A 26530-nucleotide genomic window follows, 5' to 3' on the forward strand; every position below is an offset into this window, starting at 1 on the left:
GAGAGTCTGCCTGCCGATGCAGGGGACATGGGTTCATGCCCAGGTCCGGGAAGATCCCACATGCCGCGGAGCGGCTGGGTCCGTGAGCCATGGCCGCTGAGCCTGCGCGTCCGGAGCCTGTGCTCCGCAACGGGAGAGGCCACAACAGTGAGAGGCCCGCATACTGCAAAAAAAAAAAAAAAAAATTATAGGTCTGGAAGCATGGAGCATAGAAAAAAATGATAATGCTTGACCTGAACTTTCTTCAAAAGGAACATAATTAGGTTCATCTATACCTCCTGGAGGAATATAATTACACCTGGTATACCTCTGCTAAAACAATGCTGCTGTACCAACATGATGTCATAAATAAACTGTGGCACCAGAAGTTCTTTCCTCAGCCAGCAATCATCATTAGGTTGCGCCGAAGGCCATTCAAAATGTACTTAGAAAGCGTTTAGTAACCATCAGGATTCTACGCTTTAGTTTGAAATAGATTTGTCAATTTTCTCAAGATAGTAGACCCTACACGCGGACACAGCCTATGGGCTCTTACATACTTTATTGATGAGGTAATTTCATTTGTGGATGTCTTTTTCTTTATTAATTCATTGGAGAAAGCACAAGGCTTAATAAAGGCAAACTGATTTTCTTTATGTTGTCTTTTATCCTGAATCATATAACTTTAGGATATTCAATGTGATTGATCTAAAGATTCTAAAGGAGGGCTGTATATTTAGCCTTTGTGATATTGTATATTTCAGCAAGCCAAATGGTTTTCTGATTAGCTTATGATGAGGTTAGAATCAAAGAGGAGAGGGATAAAATTCACAATATGCCGTTTAAGATTTAGTATCATCAGAAGCTACCATGTTCTCATGATATCGAAAAGCGTTTGTCTTCACCAACACATTCAGAGATTCTCTACCTTACAAGACGTGGTGATTCAATAAGGTGAGAAATTTTAAATATGTTCAGATAAGCTTCCAAAGATATATAGATATATATATATACTGAATATATATACACAGAATAGATACTAAATATGCATATTTTTTCTGGAAAGCTTTCAAGAAGGGAAACTGGAGTCAGTGGGAGTTCTTTGTGTTGAAGACTAACTTGGGGTTGCCTGGGAAAACAGGAGTCTGACTCAAATGGTTTCAAATCGTCCTATGCCTGATGTGCTACAAGAATCACTGTTCAAACTGCACTGCATTCTGGTACCAGCTTTGCTGAAGCAGGTGGAGGTGAGATACCTGGACAGGGCAGCTCTGGCATCTCTTCTGAAGTGTCTCAGGGCAACACCACCTCCTCCTTGAAAGGCCAGATGTCCCAGTCGTAGCTGTAGGGCCACAGCAGAACTGTCTGCAAGCCTGTGGCTGTAGCTTGTTTACTTGGTGAGCCATTCTCTCCACGCTGTGACCCAGTGGCATTTCCTATTTTCATTTTCAAAGAAAACAAATGCTACCCTCCTCAGATTCCAAGGAGCGAGACTTCCCTCCTCTTGGGAAGGTCTTGCCTTGTCTGGGCTCTCTGGATGCCATCCTTACGTCTGTTGTGCAGCTGTTAAGCCTAGTGGCAAAGACTTGCATTGGACATAATGGAGAGCGGTGTTGTGCAAGCTTCCCCCTCAGGCAGCTCGTGCAGGATGCGTCCCTCCTGATCTCAGACATCCACCCACTGTTATTCCCATTTTAGACATCTCTGGAGCAGAGAGCAGTGTACTTTGCAGATGTAACTAGGACTTACCGAAACAGATAAAACAGACAGGATCTCTCTGAATGCCAAAGGTAAACTAATCTGGAAAAAAAAAAGATACGCTAATCTGTTTACACCACCCACTTCCAACTCTTCTCTAAAGTGCTGTAAATATTGGGTTTTCTGTTTCGGGGGGATTGTGATACTTATCTAAGGAAAGAAAAACCAAAGCAAGATCCCAAGCCTGCTGGAGCTGGAGCTGGAGCCGCTGCCCTCTCCCCACTTAGCTCTACAGGACTCTCAGCGCGCATCATCCTCCATGTCTCTAGCCCCTCCTAGGCCTCACAGCGATTTCCTCCAATCACTGCAATATCAGCAGATATATTTAGCCCCTCGAGGTATTTACTCCAAACACTACTGCATTTGATCTTCAAATATAAGATTGTTCAGTCTGATGTCTGTCTTTTGAAGTCAGAGCGAGAAAGGTCGGGTGCTTTGTGACAATTCTGTGGTGTTTCTAAACCAGGTTGCTTTTCCTAAGATTAGGGAACCAAGTAAACTTAAATAATAGAATGAAGAAGCTGATGGCTGGAACACAATGTATTAAAGTTATCCAGGTTTCAATAAAAGTCTTGTTTCATAATAATATTGCATCTTTATAACACATTTATTCCTTTTTGCTGCCCCATATTTTATAAATTTTTCTCTTCTTAATATCACAGCAATGGGTTCTCCACCTTTTCAAATAGGATAATCACTTTCACACGAAAATGGTTATTAAACCTTCACCTGAATCTGTGACAGTAATTGTACCTTTATTAGTGGCCACCTGAACACAAAACATGAAAAAAGGCTTCTCAGAACTTAGTTACACTTGTATCTAGAAGTACCATTTATCGTAACAGCATTTTGCATTTAAAAATAGCAGCCCATAATCTACAAAAACATAATATTGATTCAGCCTAAAAACAATGCTCTAATATACATGTAGATTCATGGACCATTCCAGCTGTCTGTGAACCATAGGTTAAAAATAACTAATCTAGAAAGACCAAAGTTTATACCCTGGGATGCAGTTTCTATGAGATGGTGCCTTTCCTCCACTCTGGTTTTTAGGAAGCAATTTATTTTGTCCTTGAAAAAAAAAGGTTAATCTAATTTTCTTAATCTGATAAATTCCCTAGGGCATTATAACTGTTTCCTAATTAAACAGCACTTTACAGAAAATCTAGAGCAAGACTCTGAGGGGAATGAAAGCTGCTAATTTTGACAGCCAGGGTGAAAATCTTCCATCACAAGAATAAAATTGCTATTGGATTAAATAGAGCTAAATTGTGATCATATCTGTCTGCAAGATGATTAATAATGCCTTTTACATGATTGAAAAAGAGGCTCATATAGGACCCCTGGACAAGGTGGAAAACTACCCATGTGAGGGAGCCAGAGAGTGAACTAAGTCCCAGCAATACAAGGTTACCTTTTTTGCTGGCATATATGGAGACTGGGCAATGTTTCATTTGGATATCTAAGCCTACTGGTTGAATTAGGTCAAACTAGCTCTCAAGGGAATTGGTTTTTAAAACACACACACACACACACACACACACACACACACACCCCTAAATGACACAAGCAGCCTTTTAGTTTAGTGATTTTCTTAATGAGCATGGAGAGGCAAGCATCTGGAGAAGGAAAAAGTGTTTCCATCGCAATTGAAAGGGATGCAAAGCATTGCGGTTGGAAATTACACTAAAGCATATTTATGCAAGGCGAGAGGCAACTGGGCAGCCTTATACTTTCTGGAAGAGGCATATTAAATGCATAAGGAGAGAAAAAGTTTGAGTAGAGTGAGAGATGGAGGAAACTGAGAAAGGTGAAAGTGGGAGGCGAGCTTGCCTAGAATTTCAAACTCAGAAGAGGAGCTGTGGGTTCTGGTCTTGCCTTTGGCTGGTTGACGCTCTTGCCAGAACACCACCGGCTCATTCTTTAGTTTGCTCGCCTCAGGAGAGAGTCAGCTATTCTAACAAGAGAGTGTAGAGGTTGATAAGTCAGTAATTTCACATTTAGAAGCAGATATACATTCTTAGAGATTATATTAAGCATACGTTTGAGTGAAATATTAATTTTGATATAGTATTTTGGAGATGAGATTTTTCTTGGACTATTAAAAATACAGCATAGATTATCAGATATATGGAGGAACTGCCTTCTTCCCGAATAATGAGAAAATTTTACCTGTTATATCTATTTTAAAACTTTTATATCCAGAATTTTCTATAATTGATATCAGACTTTCAACACAAATCTGTATTTATTTGACTCACTTCACTTTCAGGATTATAAAATTTGAAATGTCAAAACACTACCTTCATCATAAATGTGGAACTCACATATAATTTTTGAAGTAGTCATTCTTGTATTTTCAAAATGATTAAATAAACCATTATGCTAACTATTGATCATTTCCTACATTTTTCCAAACAAAAGAATCTGATATGAAATAGTCTATTTCACATATCCACCTAAGAAACAAATACTCATTTTCCCTCTTCCTTTTAATGTCAAAAATGTGTCATTATTGTGCTACTTTCTCTGTTGTTTTCATGGACACAAAGAAAAAGCAAACTCCTGAAAAAAAATAAAAGAAGAAAAAAATGATTTCCCTATTTAAGTATTAACACTATTGTTATTGATAGTATGCTATGTTAAAGTACCACCATCTGCTAAAAATTATACAGAAAATAAACCGAGTCCGAAAGTAAGACCAGAATTATTAGAACAGACAGAATAGAATTTGTAGTATATGCACCCAGTACATCTCATTTTTTTTTTTCCTTCAGAGATATATTCTATTTGGTTGGTTTTATGGGGATCCCATGAAAATGAAAATTGGTAAGTGTGGAGGATTGCTGCTGCCCTAAGACTTTTCTTCACCAATGCTCAATGAGGAAAAGGCCCCAGAGAAGTCTGGTCTCAGTAACTTCTGCTTTGTCTGAATCTTAATTTTGTCACATTGGCATCAAACTATGCGAGAAGACTAAAGCAGGATATAGGTATTTGTATTTTTCTGGGCCTTCCAGTTCTGTCTCTTTCAAACACACCTCATTAAATCCTGCCAGTGTGAAAATCCCAAACTAGCTGCTGTGTGAATTGTGATCCACTGTCTGTGTCAGGAATAATACTTTGAAATAAAAAGAAAGCCGAAAGTTAGGAAACTCTTAAGTGAAGCATGGGTCTGGGTTTTTCTGTCATCTCCTTTTTTTCTCTTCTGTACAGATGCCATGTGCATAATCATGCCACCCCTGTTAACACAGGAAATACCTGCATATCAGAATGGGCAACTGAGAGGATGTATTTTATAACTTCACAGGACAATGAGAGTAGCCTTATCCCTGTGTTTTAATTTGTTCCAGGGACTAAGAAAGGGAGGCAATAGCTATGGTCATTATGCTCTGTTGTTCATGTGTAACTAAGATTTTACTTTTAATTTGTTTCCTCCATCAATTTTGGAATCTTTCAAAGGCTTGTACTGAGCAACAATTTTATCATTGCCTTAGAGTGTGTGTGTATGTGTGTGTGTGTAATAGCTGTGAAATCATAGACCTAAATGAAAAGAGCTGCTTCTACAACAAGCTGGCTCTTCTCCCCTACAACTTTTCTCAAGGTCAAAATGTCCTACCTTGTCTTGAGGTGGATGGAATCCCAGGTTGCTTCAGAGGCAACCTGTGGTCACTGCAGATTTTGGTGTTGGATGTATAATAAGGAGAGGGTAGGGGTGTGGAGGACAAGCATACATACCGTCGAGGGGGGAGTCAAATTGCTTTGAGCTGGGCTAACAAATGTTTTATATGTATGTCACCCTGTGTGCATGATATATCTGCAAATAAACCCATCTCTATTTTATTCATAGTTTTAATGGCAAGTCTGTGTCATGGTCTGAACCAGGTGGAAGACAGGTGCCCAAGGGACAGCACATGTGGCACCGCCTCTCTGTGCACGTGAAGACCAACGAGACGGCCTGCAACCAAACAGCCGTCATCAAACCCCTCACTAAAAGTTACCAAGGCTCCGGCAAGAGCCTGACCTTTTCCGATACCAGCACCAAGACCCTTTACAGCGTGGAGGAGGAGGGTGCCCGGCCGATCGGCTTCAGCCCGCCCAGCAGTCCTTCTATGGTGGTGCACCGACGCGTGCCGACCGCGGTGGTGAGCACCCCGCCTCTGCCGCCCCGCCTGACCGCTGAGGAGACCCCCCTCTTCCTGGCCGACCCGGCTGTCCCCAGGGGCTTGCCCCCTCCCCTCCAGCAGCCGCCGCCGCCGCCGCCGCCAGCGCAGAAATCCCTCTTGGACCAGCTGCAGGGAGTGGTCAACAATTTCAGCACCGGGATCCCGGATTTCAACTCGGTGCTCGCAGTCCCCGGGGCTCCGGGGAACGGGGTGCGGCCCCTCTTCCCGCCCCCGGCGCCGCCGCAGCACCTGCAGATGCTGCCGCTGCAGCTGAGCACCTTCGGGGAGGAGCCCGTCTCGCCGTCGGCCGAGGACGACGACGAGGACGACAGCGAGAGGTTCAGGCTCCTGCAGGAGTACTTGTACGAGCGGGAAGGGAACACGGAGGAAGACGACCTGGGGGAGGAGGGAGAGGAGCTGCGGGCGGCCAGCAAACCAACTCCGGAGGACTCGCCGGCCCTGACACCTCCGTCACCCTTCCGCGACTCGGCGGCCTCGGGCAGCTCGGCGCCCAGCTCCCCCGTGTCCGAGTCGGTGCTCTGCACCCCTCCCAACGCGACCTACGCCTCTGTCATCCTGAGGGACTATAAGCAAAGCTCTTCCACCCTGTAGGGAGGGGGTGTCCACAGGGGAAATCAGGAGGGGTCAGGGGGCACCAGCACCTCCGGAGACTTGCGGAGGCTGGAGGTGAAGTCAGGGGCAGGGAAGAGATCGCGGCTGCCGTCTTAGCAAGGCCAGCGCGAGAGATGCGGGACTCTGCCAGCAAAAAGCGATCCAGGCGAAGATTCTGATTCTTGAATTACTCAAAAGCCTTCTCTGGGAAGAAAGGGAATTCTGACAAAGCACAATCCCATATAGTATGTAACTTTAATCACAAGAATGAACAAAATCAATCAACATAATCTCTTCGGACCATTGTGCATAGATATACATGCCCACACCCTTGGCCCGTGTGGAAGGGGACAGCCCGGGAGGACCACCCAGTTGAATCATTAGCTCGTCGTCATGGTATTCCCAGCGAGCATGGTGGAGTCAGACAGAGCAGGTGGGTGAAGGAGGGGCAGGCGTGGAACCGCCCGGAGAACAGTGATGGTCAGCAGCTCATTTCTCTCAAGCCCTTCTCCCTACTGGGCCCACAGACCCCTGGTCTTCGGGACACTCGGGAACTGGCCCCAAAAGGGGCCTCTGCTCTCCGACTGCACCCCATCCAGTGCCAGCCTTGCTGTCACACTTGGAGAAAGGTGTGTGGATACCTTGCTGCTTTGTGATTTCTCTCTATTTAGAAAATAGGAATAAGAGCAAAATTATCACCAAAAAGCGTTTCATCAGGAGTGCTAAGGGAGGGCGGAATGAGAAGCAAGACAGTGCATAAGCTTGGGGCTTTGAACAAAATCAGTCAGCAAAAATCAGCTTCCCATATCTGATGCTCGCTTACTGGTGATTTCAGAAGTCCAGACAAGAGATTGTTTTGAGAGTGGCAGAAGACTTTCTGTGGATTTACTTGTGTGCCAAGGGGGCTCTCCTTTGCCCTTACGTTAAAGAGAACAAACCATGTGGCAAAATTGTTACCTTCCATTTACTGTAGCAAATAATACTTACCAGTTGAACTTCTAAGATGCAGTATGTGTATTTGGTGCCATTGTTTCTATGTGCTACAGAAACAAATCCATCTTTGAACTCAATGGTGTACTCATAGCAACTATTATTGGTTTAAATGACAAATAATTCTTTCTATTTGTCACTGAAGTCCCTGTAACTAGCAAGTGAATGTGTTCTTGTGTCCTTATATACCTGTGATAATGAAATTTGTGCAAAGTAATGTCAACCTAACTGCAACGAGAAGATTGTCTTCCGATATAGTGTAGATATATTTATGTTCCAAATAACATTTTATATACCATTGCCATCGGTATTTACAGGAGCTCTTTGAAGGTTTGACTGCTTTGGTCCAATGTTTTTCATATGCTGCTCAGATGGTCCCTCTTCTTCTAAGAGGGAACTTATTTTTCAGATATTTTATGATGTGGAAATATGTTATTAATGAAGAGGTTTGAAAATTTGTTATACTAAAAGTTCGCAGAAACTGTGGGTAACAATAAAAAGGTACATTTTATAAACTTGCACACATCATTATTAAAACATAAGATTGGAATGGCAGTATTTACATTATTTCAGGTTTCTTTAGGGTTTGTTTTTTTAATTTTCCACAGCTTCTTAAGCTTTATGTGCTTAAAGCATATACTAACTTCTAAGTCTGGTCATGATTTCCCAAATTATTTATTCATCACTTTTTGATCTCTTTTAATTTTGATTTCCACATTCTTTTATTCCTATATTTTCACTCATAACGTGTCTTTTTATTTTTGTTATTTGCGGTGTATACTATCCACATACATGTAATCCAGTTGTTTCGTTTTTGCTCCCCCTTTTTCTCCCCAATAAAAGAGATTTTTCTTGCTGTTTTGATTTCTTGTATTACTTGGGAATGAATCTTATCCCCTTAAGTATCTTTGTTTATGCTTTATGTTCAGTCGTGTTTAATATGCTTCCTTCATGTTGAAGCTGATTTCTCAGCCAAAATGTATCTTAGACTCTTTAAATACTCACTGCATCATTTGTTCAGAATTTAACATCCACTCCAATGTTTGAGGCTCATATTTCTTATGTCTTCCCATATTCTACTGCCAAGTTTAGTCAGTTTTATATCAAGAATAGACTGCCTTTCCTTTTAAAAAATTACTTTATTACACCTTTGGTAGAAAGACCTCATGACTGAAACATGGATTTCAGTTCCATATTTTCACTGTCATGAAGCAGAATGAGGAAAATGGATGGTTCCAATGCTTAATATATGGTCTACTAACTGGCAAAATAGCAAGGGAAAGTATACTATCTATTATTAGTGAAACAGGTTTTTTATCTTAATGCCACTGACATATGTTCTTAAGATCAGGACTTGTGCATTCAGATACTTTTAAAGTAAGACTAGATCAGGAAAACTGCTTCTACTATTCAAATACTATGTCAGTTTGTCCTGAGGTTTTAGTCTGAGACATTTGGTGAACACATTCAACACCAGTCACATTATTACTCTGAATGCCTACTATTATCATGATTAAAAGTTTTCCTGAATACAATAGAGTACTAGCTCTTAAATTATCATTGTTCAAAATTGGAAATATATACATACATACCCTATAAGAAAAGGACAGAAACTTTCCACCTTAATGTATGTGCTTATACAAATTGTATAGCTCTTGTAAAAGTGTTTTCCTTTGGCTTGTTACTGTCTGTTGTCAAATATCTTGATACTGCTGTATAATAAATATTTTCTATTTATTAAATGTGTATGTTCCCTCTCTCTACTTTGTAAGAGTGACAATAATAGAAACAGACTGACTGGTATAAGAAATAATTTCAATGGTTTTGTTTGCTCAGCACGTGTCTTCTAGGTGAAAGCTGGAGATGACCACACAAAGTCTACCGACCAGGTAGGTGACAAAGTAGAGGATAATTTGATCATGAGCAAGGCTGTATCTCTAACTCTAACGTTTAAAATGAAATCCAGAATTTAACTTTTCAGTGTTGTGGCAGACATTGTCATCTACCTTTTATGATAGAATACGTGAGGCTTGACAAACTCCTGCATCTCCAGCAGAGATTTAGAGACAGAGGCATCTGAAGGCTCCATCTTTGTTTCATTTGTGCCCCGCACAGACTTTCTTCCCTTGGTTCACACTCTAGGGGCACCTGGTTTCTTACCTTGTTGATATCCTCCTGCTTATCCCAAGTTCCATTCCCTTATATTTCAATGGAGACATCACTGGTCCCCAGAACAAGGGAGCGTCTTTTATTCACATCTCTAGATAAGATGCCTACAAAGTAAGGCATCTACCAAGTGTCATTCAAAGAGAAAACTTGGTGGTACCAGGGCCACATCCATGAGAGTGTGGTGCATTTAGATGGAAAGAGCAGCCTTTATCCAGGAAGGCTGATGTTGAAGAAATTACCAGAATCAGGAGCTGAGACACCAGGGGTTTCTTCATTGTGCCCAGAAAATAGAATGAGAAGTTATGAAATGGGGCCTTGGTCTCATGAAGAAAACCCATGAGAGAGAAAATGAGAAACAAAGAACAGGAGAAAAAAAGAAACAAGAAAAAAAAGGAAAATATTTCAGGTGTGCTGTCCAAAGAAACACCCATATACCGTGGTGGGTCATAAGGGCCTCCACTTGGAAAGTCCGGAAGCTGCATCACAATGGAGACATTTGGAAAAGTTGAAATTGGGATCCAGATACCACGAACATTGTATGAGGAACTGCCCCAATAATTCCTATCCTGAGAAGCAATCAAAGAGAATGGAAACAACATTTTTTAACCTACTCTGTGCCAGAAATTTTGCAGGTCTTTTGCTTTCTTTCTCCTTTAATCTTCCCAGTACTACTGCCACAAGGAATACCTTAAGAGAACTGAAATAACGTGCCCAAAGTCTCTTAGCTAGTAAGTGGCTCAACGGGGAATTGACCCCCATCCTAAGCCAGCACAGAGCCTATGAACTCGTGTTCTTCTCCAGAGCCCAGGATACTATGTAGGAGTTTGTGTCTGTTGTGACTGTTCCCCATTTTGTATTCCCATAGTATTTTGTACACATCCCAGATTACATTATAACTTACATGTCTCTTTCCCTGAATAGATTTTTAGCTCCTTTTTGCTTTCTAATACCTGATTTCTGAGGCTTCAAGGCAAATCAGACACTCAGTAAATGCCTGTTGAGAAAGTAAATGAGTATTGTAACACCATATAGTTCTCCCAGCCCAGTTCTCTGAAGATTTGCTCCAAGATCCTTACGGGGTCCAGAGCCCTGTATTTCTCCCTACCGGTCCTAAATCTGCCAACAGGAACAACACATGTTTTCATCATGAAAAACAAGCTCTACTTGTGTGGCATGAGAGAGAGCTGTCCCACTGGGCAGCAGGTCTGCTTTGCCTGCAGAAGAGGGTGGCAATACTCAGTATCCACTGAGCCCAGCCAGAGGTCTGGCAAGGCAGTGCTCGGTGTGGGAAACAGCGTCCTCTGCAGGAGAATTGCAGGTAAGACACAGACTGCTGAAGAAGGCACCAGTTAAAGTGAGGACAAATAAGTCATCCATGGGGAAAGCATGGGCTGGGGTTCCTTCCTTACAGAAGTACATCCCTTTAGACAAAGTAAAAGGCTAACCCGGTCACCAAGGCTTGGGAGAACATGGGAGAAAAGGAGAGCTTAGGTAGGGAGTTGAAGTAGTGATGCTATTAAACTGGAAACTGGCTTGATTTTCCCAGGGTAGCTGGAGAAGCAATGCTTATAGATTAATAGACAAGGAAAAAAAGCTTAAGAATGAGGATAACAAAAAGTGACAAGAAAAATAATCATAGAAGTATAGAGCTGGAAGTAAATTTAGAAAGAAGTCACTTAAGCTCTCACCTCAGTGAGGATTCTATTCCCTTGTGTCCTGCTCTTCTTCCCGTGTCAGGCAGGGACCAAGTGAGAAGCCATCGCTATCTGGGGTAGGACAGCAGGAGGGACTGGGGGTAACAAGGCCAACTGCCAGCAGTTATGCAAAGAGAGAGAGCAGGTGGCCCTGGATCCTGGAAAAGCAAGTCCGAAACTATGTTGTTAAAACCCAAAGCTGGCCGGGAAACAGACCTACGGTGCAAATCCAGAATGAAGGTCTCTAGGGAACCAGAAAAACTACGAGGTAGGACCAGCAAGGTATGCAACAGGATGGCAGTCTGATGGAATTGCAGAGACAAAATGCTATTGACCGAAATGAGCTTTTGGTGAGAATCACAGAGGCTTGTGTGACCTGTTTTATTTTAAGGGATGGAATGGCTTTAGATGACTTTTGCCCTCTGCCTAAGTATTTCCAGGGACTAGGATCTTGCATTAGTTAAGGAAACGCTCTAATTGTTAGAAAATTCTTCATTTTCCAGGGTCAAAATTTCCTTTTCTCTAACTTTTGTCCAATCAGAGTTCTGCCTTCTGGAGAAAGAGGAAACACATTTAGTCCACTGTGCACAGGACTTCCCTTCAGCCACCTGAGTACAGTGACTATGCCGTTAGTTAGTGGTTTATTCTCCGAGCCAAACTGCTTTACTTTCCTTAACTGTTAGCTTTGTCATTAGGTTCCTAAACTACTAATCAGGTTACGGTCATTTTCCAATTTTGGAATTTTTTTTTTAAATGTTGCATCCAGGGGCTTCCCTGGTGGCGCAGTGGTTTAGAGTCCGCCTTCCGATGCAGGGGACACGGGTTCGTGCCCCGGTCCGGGAGGATCCCGCGTGCCGCAGAGCGGCTGGGCCCATGAGCCATGGCCGCTGAGCCTGCGCGTCCGGAGCCTGTGCTCCGCAACGGGAGAGGCCACAACAGTGAGAGGCCCGCGTACCACAAAAAAAAAAAAAAAAAAAAAAAAATGTTGCATCCAGAACAGGACAGATACATTGACTCTTTTGAACCATTATTCTAGTATTGCTACCTAGTATAGTGTTCACTTTGTTAGCAGTCCTGCCACATTTTGAGCTCACACTTAGCTCTGAGACAGCTGTAACGCTTAAGCCATTTTCATGTGAACTGCAGGAAATAGATATGAATGAAGATATGTTTTTAGGTTGCATTTTCCCTGGAACAGACCCTGACAGGAGGATTTGAATGCAAATGTGTACTGGGGAAGTGATCCCTGGAAGAACATGTAGGAGAGTGGGGAAATGAGGCAGCCAATATGGCTGCATTGCTGGACTCAGTCCTGCTGGAGTCTCTGGGAGACAGTAGAGAACATGACTCAACTGTCTCCATTCCCCAAAGAACAAGGGAGTTGGGAGCATTGAATCACCAATTCCTGTCATGGTTAAGGACTGCTGGGGAGGGAGGTGCATGTCGATTCCAAGTGCCTCCAGTGTGTCTCACGTGCAGGCTCCTATCTCCAGAGATAGCCTTCAGGCAAAGAATCGCAGATGCTAGCCGTTGGAAACCTAAGAGTTGGCCTATGTGGGGAAGGTGAGTGTCAAGACTGGGCAGGGCACCAACAGTACCTGCTATAGATATGATATGGAGATGATGATGGATAGATAGATAGACAGGTAGATAGATAGGCAGATAGATAGATAGGAAGCAAGCAGATAACATACATGCCCACAAATACAGACACTGGTACAGATAAGAATATGAGAACAAGAACTGCAGAAGGCAAGGCAAAGGTGTACTGAAGGACTTGAAGTGAGAACAAATGCTTCTAGAATCAGCCAGAATACTGTTTTTTTTATAGCAAAGGAAAATCACAAAAGAAAGTTTAAGTGCGACTGTCCTTTAAATAAATTTGTTCCCAGCCCCTGGGTTATTTCTTTGCAATGATTTCTTAAATTGTGTCATTTTTTCTATTAAAAAATAAATTGCATGGTAGAAACTTAGAGAATTAAAGAAAGAAAATAAGCTATAGTCACATCAGCCAAATATTAACATTACAGATATTTTGATTTTACCTTCTAGTGATTCTCACGCAAGTAAATTTGTTCTTAACAGAGTTAGGATCATCTTTCATTTATATCTTTTTTTTCTCTGCTTTTTTTATTTAGCAATATGACTTAAGCAAGGATTTCCACTTGATCCGAGCTAAGGAATCACCTGCTCACGGAGTTGGGCAAAGTTCCCAATCCCCATGGACCTGAATCCAGGAAACTTCTGGGTTCCCATCTGAGGTTCACATATACAGCGAATTCCAATATACAGCAGCATAGCTGATAGGGCAGGTTACGGAGAGGCACAATAGATGACCTGAAAGAGAAAACAAAGGCATGAGGAAGGCAAATGGAACCTGGGCAAGAATCAGCCACAGGGCTGGAGCAGACAGGGGCAGTGATTATGCCCATCAGAACCTAGCGCACTTGGCAATGGAAAGGGCTCTGTGGCTCAATGGTAAGAATGGATCTCTAGGGGCTAACGAGTCTTCCAGCCCCCTCCCCCAACCCCTACATATAAGAGTTAGAAGAAGCCACAAGAAGGGGCAGGGATCTCCTTGTAAGCCAGCAGGAAAGATAAGTGATGGAGATCATGAGGGTCAGAGCCCCAGTTTTGGGACAGCCGAGCAGAGGGCTGGCCAGCCTGTGGCAGTTTAGTGAAACGGTACAAGGGACATCAGTAACAAATCAGGAGCAGGCAGTACTGAGCTTTTAGCAACAGCAAGGAAGAGAGCCTCAAAAGATGTTAGAGGTCAAAGCTGGGGCAGGGCCACTATGTGGGCAGTCCGACCCAGGAAAAGATGTGGATAAATGGCTGTGGAGAGGTGCAGGGAACAGCAACAGGGGCGAGTAAAGTAACTGCAGGCAGCAGCCAAAACAGATGACAAAGCAGCAGCTGAAACAGAGGAAGGCAGAGGTGCAGGCAGTGCACAAATTAGAGTCAATGCTCTCCCTTCAACGACCCAACAGAATTTAGAAATGCCATGGTATTTGCCATGTAGCAGGCAGGGATTTAGGATAAATCATTAAAGTGACCTACTTAGTATTCACAAGCAGCTCATAAAACATTTCTTACTGACATTGACAAAGATACTCTATAGACTTTATTATATGTGCACCTTGCAATTTATTTAACCATTCTCCTATTAGATACTTAGATTGTTTATAACTTGTTGAGCCCTGCAAATAATACAAGGAATTATTTCACACCAAAGACTTTTTCTATATATAATATTCCTTTAGGCTGGTTTCCAATAATGTATTATCAGTTATTTGATTATAATTATTATTTCTTCCCTCCCAAACAATATGCATTTTACATCACATTTAACTTTGTAACATCCTTTGAGGTAGGGTGTATTCTCATTTTGTAAATGAGAAAACTACAGCTCAAAAAAGATGAAGTAACTTGCTTAAAATTGCAAAGCTAGTGGGATATCCATAGAGATGGCAGTACATTTCCTGGGTTCCAAAGCTCACACTCTGAACCACCATACTATGCTGAAAACACTACACCGAAAACTGTTTTGAAAATTCTTGATACAAGTAAGCACACTTAGTTTGAATAGCAAAATGATGGAAAACTTATATTGCTTACTCTAAAGTTGGGAACTGGGTGTGAATTATCTCCCAAAGGGCTTCATGTTTCCTTGGAGCTGGGGAATTTTGCTCAACTCCACCAGCAGAATTACCACACATTGACTTACAATGGAAATCTACCAACAGAAAAAAGATCTAACTCAAAACTGCTGTCTAATTATAGTAACTTATAAAGGTATTAGAAAAATACTTAAAGTAAAAAAGTATAATAATTATTGTATTCTATGGTTCTGCAAGTTAATAAATGATATGCCATTCTAATTTCAAGTAAATGTACTGGGAATTTTTTAAAGGGTCACTCTGTTTTTCAGATAGGTAATTATTATTTCCAGAATGTTTACTAAGAGAATTTAGAGTAAAAAAAAAAGAGAGGGAATTTAGAGTAAAAAAAAAAAAAAAATTTCATGAGATTTGAAGATAATTAGCTAAATTTCAAATAGGTGCCACGTGACAATTATAAGACTGAGATCAACATTGTCCAGATATCACTGAAGCTTCAACGTACTAGCTACCTTCTTTAAATAAATTCAGCTTAACAGCGTTAAAGCATCTAAATGTTTCTTTCACTGAAGGGGTACATCTGGTTTAGGGGAAGATTGCAATATATTTGAAAGAACCCCAGATTGGAAATCTTTAGCTATATATACCCCAAATTAGCTGTTTCCTTGTGGTTAAATCACTTAACTCCTTTAAGCCTCAGCAGTTTTAATCTCTAAAATGATGAGTTTGGATTATATAAAATAATAATACATGTATTAAAGACTTATTATGTGTCCCTATGTCCCCAGCATTGTATCCTTGACATTGTTTAATCCATATACCTGTGTGAAGTAGGTGTGACGTCTGTATTAATCAGGATATGCTACACTATGCTACAGTATCAGGAAAGAAGGAAGGGAGGGAGGGAGGGAGGAAAGGAGGAAGTGAGGGGGAGAGGAGGGAGAAAAGAGAGAGGAAAGGAGAAGGGAAGAATGGGAGGGAGGACTGAAATCTCAGTGCCTCAATAAAACAGCATTTACTTCATGTTCACGTAAAATCACATGCAGGATGGGCCACCCTCCTTCATCCTGGTAGCAACTCTAGCTGGAACATGGTCTCTAAGTTACTGCAGTAAAGGAAATGCCGGAGCTGGAGGTTCGTCCCCCGAAATCTAACTGCAAGGGAGGCTGGAAAATGCGTTCATCCTAATGCCTGAGGCCAATGGTGAACAGGTTTCATCGTCTGTGCCACAGTCATTATCCTCAATCTACAGGTAAGCAAACTGGGGCTTAGATATACTAAGAAGCTTGCCTAGAGACACAAGGCGAATAAGTGATAATGACTAAATTCACAGGCTCGCCAGAATCCAGGGCCTCTCACTGTTGTGGCCTCTCCCGTTGCGGAGCACAGGCTCCAGACGCGCAGGCTCAGCGGCCATGGCTCACGGGCCCAGCCGCTCCGCGGCATGTGGGATCTTCCCCGACCGGGGCACGAACCCGTGTCCCCTGCATCGGCAGGTGGACTCCCAACTACTGCGCCACCAGGGTAGCCCAGTGCAGATTCTTTTGTTATCCTTTTTCAGGTTTTCACTACAATGCATGATCTGCTTTCATGTAGCCACATAGACTAACACGTGGCAGAAATTTTTAGCACAGATTTCCATGAACAATCCTTACCATTTATCAAAACCCAGTCTGATGGTGAAGAGTGCCTCCAGGACCTCAGGGAATGTTCTGCCACCTCAAGTAACTAGATGTGACTTAAAATAACCTTCATCCTTCTGTAATGGGATACTTAATTTACCATAAGCAGTGGTGAGGCAAGGGTAGCATTTTTAAGTGGTTGAGAACATCATTAAACTTCCTTTTTTATAATTTTTAACTAAATGAAAATTAACTCCTCTTCTTACTGCCTTTTGTTAAATAACTGGTTAAAACATTATGGGATGAGAAGATGTGAAATTCATACATTTACAAAATTATTGTAGAACCCTAGTGATAGAATAAAATACATTTCTAGGAGAGAGGACTTTTAATCAGTGAGCAGTTTCTGCTCACTCAGGCTGGTAATATCTGACTTGACAAAATACAATCTATTTCTCCTGTAGAAGTAGGTATCATTTATTCCTTGATTAGATATGTTTTATTTCTACTTAGCGGAGACAGTGGCTGCAGCCTCCCCAGCAAAAGACAGCCTCAGAGGCACAGTATCTGAGACTCAGAGAGATGGAAGCTATAAAGGGCCTCTGACCTTTGACCCGCATTCACAAGGCACCTAGTGAGCCCTGTGGGTTGACATGACTGTTCCCAAGATACAAAGAAGGTGTAATTTATGGCATTATTTACACTCACTTTTCTGATCAGGGTCTCTGCTGCACAGATTTTCAGAGAATTCCTTCTCATTCTAATAGGTAGCAAAATACTACTCAAATGGTGTATTGTTTCAGCCTGTTCTACCTACACAAAGACTCTAGATCCTCATTGCTTCTTGGTTGCCATGACTCTCCAGGTTTGATTCTCCTGATCTGAGTTCTGAAACCCCAGAGACGGTAGATACTATTCACCTTCCCTTTCACGTTCCACCATTCTAAATTTGCCTAAATACAAAGGCTACGCTAAAGGGAAAAAGTGCACTCATGAAAGATTTAGTTTTCCCTGATTATCATCTCTCTTGTTTACCATTTCTGTTGGAATAAGCAGATAAAATTGAATGACAAATTTCATTTTTGTCTGGTGCCTGTGTATGAAAAATAATAATACTGCAGGTCATTATGTATAATGTATAAAGCAGGTTTCACTTCAAATCAAAAGTATCTATATTCCTCTTCCTTACAACCAACGTGAACGGGTTTTAATTTTATGTCCAAAAATGTTTATCAAAAGCTTAACAAACACCATCTTCGTATACTTAAAATTTAAAAAACAAAAACGAAAACATTCTTTTCAAGCTGATTCTCTTTAAGCTACTGTCTAGAAACGGTCCAGAACCACTGCTGAATATTTTTTGAAAACTTCACCTCCACTGCCAAAGTGAAAGGAAGGAGAGGAAAATCTTTTTCACATTTTGGAAATCATAGGATCCCTCAAGACACTGGAAATTCAGCCTAAAATATCAGTGAATTTAATTCCTTATCAAATGCCATTTTCTTTATATTAAAAATAAAGTTAGAAAAGTTATTTATGAGTATACCACTGCTCGATTTGACCATATAGCTGCTCAGAGAGTTGCTGCAGTTTCTTTCAAAGATTTTAAATAAAATGTCAATACTTTGTTGTGTCACCTGGCCAAAGGCAGGATTGAGGTTCTTTTCTTTCTTGAATTCTTTATGGTATAAAGGAGTATCACAGTATTTTACACATTTAGTAGTTTGTTGCTGAGAATCAGGGGTCAGGATGAGAACCTCACAATCTAATGATGTTCAAGTGTGCTTCTTCCAATGGAAGTAAACCCACATTGCTGGAAACACAAAAAATCAGCATCGTAGGGATATTTCAAGCCTCCAGGTTTTAGGTAAATCAGTTAACAATAACAAATGTTACTCTAAGGCAGTGGTCCTGAACATGGGCTGCACTTTAGAAGCACCCAGAGAGCTTAAAAATAAATAAAACATACCTGGGCCTCATGTCCCAGTGTTTCTACTGTGCATCCAGGCTTGAGAATCATTGTCTTAAGTGTACAAGTATAGACACTGGATTAAAAAAAGAAAACAAAAAAGCAATCCTCAAGAGTTGTAGAAAAGTCTATTTAAAAAAATCCTGCTCCTGCCTATAACCCTGTCTCACATTTTGTATAACAAACCGATAGCTCAGCCCTTGTGGCTCAGCAGGCCCCCATAGAATCCTCTGCATGAAGAAAAGCTACATTAAACACTAAACAACAATTCTTAAGGAAAGGAAGAGCTTTCTTCTCTCATCTTCATTAACTCCTCATCTTCCAACTGGAACCAGCATCCTCCAATATGAAAGAGCCAGATTTAGACTGAATACCAAATGAGGAGGGTGGGAATCTGAGAGGCGATTTTGGAAGACGAACCCTATGTGCCCCCAACAACAACAAAATCACCAGCTTTATTCTTTATATTTCCCTTTATACATATATTTATATTCCCTTTATATTTCCCTGCAGACGTGGATAATCTGTGTTCCATCAGCCTCCCTAAGGTTCCTGTATTATCTGTGAAGAATCCCAATTTGTGATTCATTAAGGAGCTGGTTACAAAGAACTGAAAGCCAGGCATTGTGCTCGGTGCTAAGAATTCACAGGAAATTAAAAAGCCAGACACGTATACAAAATGTCCAGGAACACAAGAGTGGGAGTGACCAGTTCTGGGGCAGTTCGGAGTCTTCCCTCTGCTCAGCAGGCATGGCCACCTCTGCCTGGGTCTGCTCCATTGTCACCCACCAGGCTGTCCGGAGGGAAGAGAGCTGTGCGGCAAGAGGCACTGCAGTCAGGCCATAATTAAGCCATATAATCAATCAACAAATAACAAATGTTGAATTGCAAAGGGAGATTGTCATCAATAGTTTCTTCATATTCTATAACCATTAGTAATAGAAAAAATGCAGAGGAGATTATCACCTTAGGTGACATTTAATGTTTCTGACCTATGATTTGTGAAATTTTATCACTATTTTGAAAGAAGATATATAGCTAGGATCATGGCTTATGGATGTTTTGCTGTGTGTGTGTGTGTGTAATAAAAATTGTCCTAGGTACTCCTGAGGCTACAAAGATGAAAAAGAAAGAAGCCCACAGCATCGGGAACTATAATTGACACATTACATAAATGATGTCATTCAATTTATTATTACTTATTTTATTTATTATTTATTATCTCATTTGACTTAATCCTTCACAACAACCTCATGAGTTTTTATATTACTTTTTCTTGATTTGTAACCAGATATTACCCATAGGCCCATTCTCTTTTGTATACCAGGATTACCTCACCCTCAAATTTGTGTATAAAAGCAGAATATCAAGAGTATTTTATGTTCAAATAATTTTGGAAACTCCTAGTTAAATAAAGATCCCTCTTTACCGTAGAACATCTTAGCACTTTTATATCCAGCATTCCCTGGAACTCTCTAAGACAGTGAGTGATATTTACACAATGTGGGCTCAACTGGTTCAACCACAGAAACTCTTGTTAACATGACTTCTTTTGGCAACGCTATCTAGGGAGAAACCTTTTGTGTATACTGCTTTATACTGTCTGCCCTCAGAAGCTACAGTCTCCAAAGAGTGTTGAGTGAAGGCACAAATACCCATCTTTTTTTGTTTTTTTTGTTTGTTTGTTTGTTTTTTGCGGTACGCGGGCCTCTCACTGTTGTGGCCTCTCCCGTTGCGGAGCACAGGCTCCGGACGCGTAGGCTCAGCGGCCATGGCTCACGGGCTCAGCCGCTCCGCTGCATGTGGGATCTTCCCGGACCGGGGCACGAACCTGTGTCCCCTGCATCGGCAGACGGACTCTCAACCACTGCACCACCAGGGAAGCCCACAAATACCCATCTTAAAGGCAGAATGTGATCAGTGCTCTCAGAGAGGTAGAGATAGAAGCCAGGGCAGTTCAAAGTAAAAAGAAAAATACCTCCAACTGCTAGAACAGGCTGCCCAGGAAATGTGACATTTGGTCTTTATCAACAGTGGCATCAATTTCCTACCAAGATCCCACTCTCTTCTGGATACCGAAACCCAGTGATTAGCAATGTTAGCTGCAATTTGGAATCCCTGGGAGGCTTTAACAAACGCTAATCTCTGGGTTTTACTCCCAGAGAGTCTGATTTATCTGATATGGGGTGTGGTCTAGACATCAGGATTTTTAAATCTGTCCAAGTGATATAATGAGCAGTCAAGGCTGAGACCTTGGCATAGTCTATGACTTGGCTTATCCAGAATAAAAAACGGATGCTTTCTCTGCAAAAATTCTCATGCCATACCTCTCAGCTGTTCCCACAGTCAAAAACCACAATCCAGGTATAGGTTTGAACCTTATTTATATCTGGGCCAGTATCACGGATGCTTCCAGATTTGCCTCCTTCTTCTTTCAGATTTTCTCCCTTGAGGTATGCCTATCATTTAAAATGAAGCCTATGGAATCATACCAGTATCAGGATAATAGAGTTGTTAAGAGCACAGGCTCAGTGTCAGACTGCCAGAATTCAAATATATTTACTAGGTTTCTAAACTTAGGTAAGATACCTAAGACTTTTTAAGCCTCAGTTTGTAAAACAATGTTAATAATAATACCAACCCTTATAGGATTGTTCAGAGGATTTTAACGAGTTAACCCTGGAAACACCCTGTGCAGTGCCCGGCACATTTTTTTTTTTTTGCGGTATGAGGGCCTCTCACTGTTGTGGCCTCTCCCGTTGCGGAGCACAGGCTCCGGACACGCAGGCTCAGCGGCCATGGCTCACGGGACCAGCCACTCTGCAGCATGTGGGATCTTCCCAGACTGGGGCACGAGCCCGTGTACCCTGCATCGGCAGGCAGACTCTCAACCACTGCACCACCAGGGAAGCCCCCGGCACGTATTTGATATTCATTAAATGTTAGCTACCTTCCTCCTCCGCTCCTTCTCCTCCTCCTCGCTCTTCTTCTTCATCATCATCATTATCGTCTTCATCATTTTATTACATTTCGATTAACTCACACAATAGCCCAGAAGTTAGAGGAAGCTTGTTAAGACCCTGTTAGGCGCTGGAAGTTTCTTAGGGATGCAGAATCTCAGGCTCTACCCCAGATCTGCATTTTCAAGGTGAATTATATGCACATTTAAGTTGGAGAGGCACTGCTTCAGTTCAGTGATTCTCAGCTTTGCTCAGATCAGAATCACCTGGAAAGAGCTTTTAAAAAATTGATCCCAGACAATAAAATCAGAATTGTGGGGATGCGACCCAGGCATCAGGATTTTTAGAGTGTCACAGGCAATTCCAGAGTGCAGCTAAAGTCGAAAAAACTGTGATTTAGGTCTAGAGATTACCAATAACCTCCAAGCTGCTTACTCTAGGCCAGCCTCACTTTTTCTCTCCCTCTCTCTTCTTGTATCCCTCTCTCTTTCTCCCTCCCCCTCTTCTTACTGCAGCCAGATTCTATTTTCCTTTCCAAATTTATATGCTTATTCTTCCCTCAAACTTGCTTATGTTCAGATTCTGAACACTAACTTGAGCATTGATAACTCTCTCATTAGAAAGAGGCTAAACTGGTATTCCAAACTCAACCCTTCGTCGCTTCCTAGATACGCTCCCATACCTGTGATCTCCTTAATTCCACATACAGCCTGATCCACACCACCTTCATTTTATGTCCTTTACACTCACATCTGCTAAAATGAAGGGTCTTTTAATTCCTAGTAGGTGAACATTTCTGCACATAAAAAAATAAAAACTTTTTTGAAAAAATGTTTGTCTAAAACATTACCTAGAAGATGGATTGTGATTCCTTATTTTTATAGCTTTCAGACTTCTTTTACTTTCACGAGCACATGTGAATCTTACAACAGCCCTTTAAAGTATTCTAAACCCCATTTTGCCCTTATATGTAGTGCGGAGGAGTTAAATTACTTGAGGGAAGAGACCTGCAAATAATAGAAAAACAAAACGAACAAATAAGAAGTAGGGAACTGCACCACTTACCTCTTAAGAGCTTTGAATTAAATGACAAAGCACCTCTGAAAAAGCAACAAAACATTTCCACTCAAACAACAATGTTCATGGCATTTTTCATTTCATTCATTATATTATTTCTTTAGCTCCAGAATTTCTGTATACTTAAAATTTACTAAGAGGGTAGATCTTAATATCCTCACCACACAAAACAAAAACAACAACAAAGGTAATTATGGGAGGTGGCATATATGTTAATTACCATGATTGTGGGGATCATTTCACAATGCATATATGTATCAAAACATGAAGTCATACATCTTAAATATATACAATTTTTATTTATCAAAAAATTAAATGTAGAACGTGTCTATATTCATTTTCAGTAAAACTAAAATTTTATGGTCACATACCCATATATGTACATGCTATTTGCATAAAATGACAGCTGCCCTGGAACACAGAATTGGAGTTATTTATTTTGACCTTTCCTCTTTAAAGAAAAATTGACTATCAAAAATGGAGGGATAGACTAGAAGTTTCTCATCAGTCTGTCATGCTTTAAATAAAGACTATTCTTAATACTTTTAGAAATGCTCTTAACTTTGTGAATGTCATTTTGAACACAACTCAAATCCAGCTTTTTAAGACATATGCACAAAACACATAGCAGTTACTTCAAGCATTTTATTGCAGCCAAATGAGAGTTTTAATGAAAGGAAAGGCCCAGAGCCTTTAGTTAGAAATTATCTCAGTCACCCTTTATATCAATAGTATCTCATCTGTTTCTCTATTCTTGCGCAGCTTGTTCGAGAACAATATGGGTGTGTTTGTCCCAACCAACAGACTAAGATATCAGGAGAGCAGGTGATATGTCTAACACTTCTCTATATCAGAGCAAAGCCTTGTTCAGTGCCTTGTATATTACATATGCACATATTAAATGCTGAATACTTTTAACTAACTTGAAAATACATTTAAATGATTGTACAGATTTGTTGTCTCTATCCCAATGCCTAGAATAGTGCTTGGCATCAAGTGGGCATTCAATCATTATTAATGAATGAATAAACATTTGCTAAGTGAATAAATAAATGATTTTTTTTTTTAAAGTAACTGTGCTGGGCTTCCCTGGTGACGCAGTGGTTGAGAGTCCGCCTGCCGATGCAGGGGACGCGGGTTCGTGCCCCGGTCCGGGAAGACCCCACATGCCGCAGAGCGGCTGGGCCCGTGAGCCATGGCCGCTGAGCCTGCGCGTCCGGAGCCTGTGCTCCGCAACGGGAGAGGCCACAACAGTGAGAGGCCCGCGTACCGCAAAACAAAACAAAACAAAACAAAACAAAAAAAGTAACTGTGCTTACCAAAGAACCTAATTTATTTAGCAAGTTCTTGGGAATTGAAGGAATTAAGGTTTGCAAAGTGAAAGAGGAGCCATGAATAAGTGAATAAGTTTTAGTCTTGTTATCCTGGATATTTTCTTGGAGTTTCTTGCTGTATCTCAACTACCCAAGTTTGATATCTATTGGACAAGGAATTTTCAGGCCTTCAAGTCCCCCTATGACAATGATCAATAATGAATGCTTTTCAGCTGGTAGTACCCGAAATTTCCAAAGCTTTACGTTTATTCATGAGCAACTTCCTGCAGTATGAAGTATCATGGAGCATTTTGTAAATGCTAAGCATTTGAGTTTGCATCTAGCAGAGCCAGGGCCTTTAATAAATCCAAAAAATATTTTTTGTTGAAATAACATTCTTAAAATACCATTTAGTTTTTGCATAAGCAGCTAACATACCTGAATCTCATTGAGTCTTAGCCAGTTTTCAGGAATTATGTGGGGCGGGGCGGGGGGGGGAGTGGATAGAGGAACAAATTAAATGACACTATGAAGAAGCAAACAGATACATCCACACTGTGAGACAGGAAATTGACTTAGTTACTTTAACAAATTAAGGGCATGAAAACCAGAAAGACAGAAGCTATTGCTTTAGGTTAAGAGGTCTTAATGGATTTAATGTTACTTACGTCATTAAACTGAAAGAAATATGTAAACTTTTTAAAAGAGTTTTTAAAAGATAAATGAAGACATTTGAAAATGGCCTGGATAGTGCATGATTTCAAAAGTTATTGTTGACTTCTGTCCAGCTCTGCATACAAGGAACTTGGAAGTTGTCGATCCACCCTAACAACAAGTAAAACAAGTAAAAAGTTGACAGACTGAAAAATCAACAACTCTTCTGAGATCCATACGAAAGATAAGGCCACAGGTCAAGCCACAGTCCTCAAGATAGGAGAAGAAACTGGACAGGCAAATACAGAGAATAACAATTTACCAGAGCAGAGACTCATGAGTGGAAACTACTCTGGGAACCAGTGCTTGGGCAGAAAAACTTGAATGTATTTGATCAATTGCTGGAGACTCTGTGTGGACAAGTCTGATAGTTAAAAGCTCCAATGAGACCCAATCATAGTGAAGTCTGTCCCCGTCCCCTGCCAGTTTTGTAAGATTTAATTCCAGGAGCTCATGCTTCCATTAGAGGGAGGAGAAAAGCAAGAACTTTGAAATATGCCAGAGCATTCTGTTCTTAAGAAGACTCACCTCAGAAGAAACTAGTTAAACAGAGCCTAAACTGCCGGGGTATTTTCAGAACTTAACTGATGGGGAAAGTGAAATAACTAACCATCCCAGCCTAACTATCCCCTTCTACCTAAGAGGGGGGGGAGTGTGGTGGTGAAAAATATGAAAAATACTAGTGAAAATCACAGTCCAGAAGCATAGTCTCACTAAAAGACTGAGACAAAATCACAGGACTATAGAATGCTTCCCCTCCCCCAACACCTCACCACTGCATAGCTAAAGTCCTATTTACAGCAGTTTTTTTTAACCCTGTATATCATGTCCAGCTATCAAGAAAAATTTACAAGGCATATAAAAAGGCAAAAGATCACAATTTGAAGAGACAGAGCAAGCATCAGAACCAAATATCGCAGAGAAATTGGAATTATCAGAGTGGGGTTTTAATGTAACTATGATTAATATACTAGGCACTCTAATGGATAAAGTAGACAGCATGTAAGAACAATTGGACAATATAAGCAGAGAGATGTAAATCTTAAGAACCAAAACACTAGAGATGCTCGAGATCCAAAACACTGTAATAGACATGAAACATCCTTTTGATGAACTTAATAGTAGTCTGGACACAGCTGAAGAAAATGTCTCTGAGCTTGAGGATATCTCCATAGAAACCTTCAAAACTGAAAAGTGAAGAGAACAAAACAGAACAGAATATCCAAGGACTGTGAGACAACTACAAAAGATGTGAGTTGCATAATGTGAATACCAGAATGAGAAGAAAAAGAGTAACAAATAGAAGAAATATTTGAGACAATAATGGCTGACAACTGCCCCAAATTAATGTCAGACACAAAACCACAAATCTGGGATCCAGGAAGGTCACAGAAAACCAGGATACATACCAAAAAAGCAGGATACATACCAAAAAAAACCCCAAACAAACAAAAAAATTAAAAAACCAAACCAAAACAAAACAAAAACTACACACTACACCTAAGCATATCATTTTAAATTATAGAAAACCAAAGATAACTTTAACACTCCTGAAAGAAGACAGAGGGAAAAAATATCTTACCTATAGAGAAACAAAGATAAGAATTAAATACAACTTCTCTTCAGATACTCTGCAAATAATAACAGAGTGAAATATTTAAAGTGTTGGGAGTTTGTTGCTAGTAAACCTGCCTTGCAAGAACTGTTAAAAGAAGTCCTTTAGAAAAAATGAAAAGAACATAGGTCATAAACTTAGATCTACATAAGGAAAGGAAGATCATCAAAGAACGATTATGTAAAGGTAAAATAAAAACTTTTATTTTTGTTATTCTTAATTGACCTAACAGATAACAGACTGTTCAAAATAATAAAAGCAGCAATGTATTC

General features: G+C 40.8%; 1 protein-coding gene across 1 annotated transcript in view; it reads left to right on the forward strand.

The window, feature by feature from the left end:
• GRM1 (glutamate metabotropic receptor 1) overlaps positions 1-26530 on the forward strand; it is a 166647-nt gene that overhangs the window by 60520 nt on the left and 79597 nt on the right. The window contains exons 6-7 of the mRNA XM_089921679.1: positions 5588-6511; positions 6829-7144. Coding sequence (XP_089777805.1) covers positions 5588-6511; positions 6829-7144 — 1240 coding nt within the window. The remainder of the gene's footprint in view (positions 1-5587; positions 6512-6828; positions 7145-26530) is intronic.

The sequence above is a fragment of the Delphinapterus leucas genome, chromosome 12, assembly GCF_059928025.1.
Source record: "Delphinapterus leucas isolate spDelLeu-1000000601 "Yukka" chromosome 12, BTC_Dleu_Yukka2, whole genome shotgun sequence".
Lineage (NCBI taxonomy): Eukaryota > Metazoa > Chordata > Mammalia > Artiodactyla > Monodontidae > Delphinapterus > Delphinapterus leucas.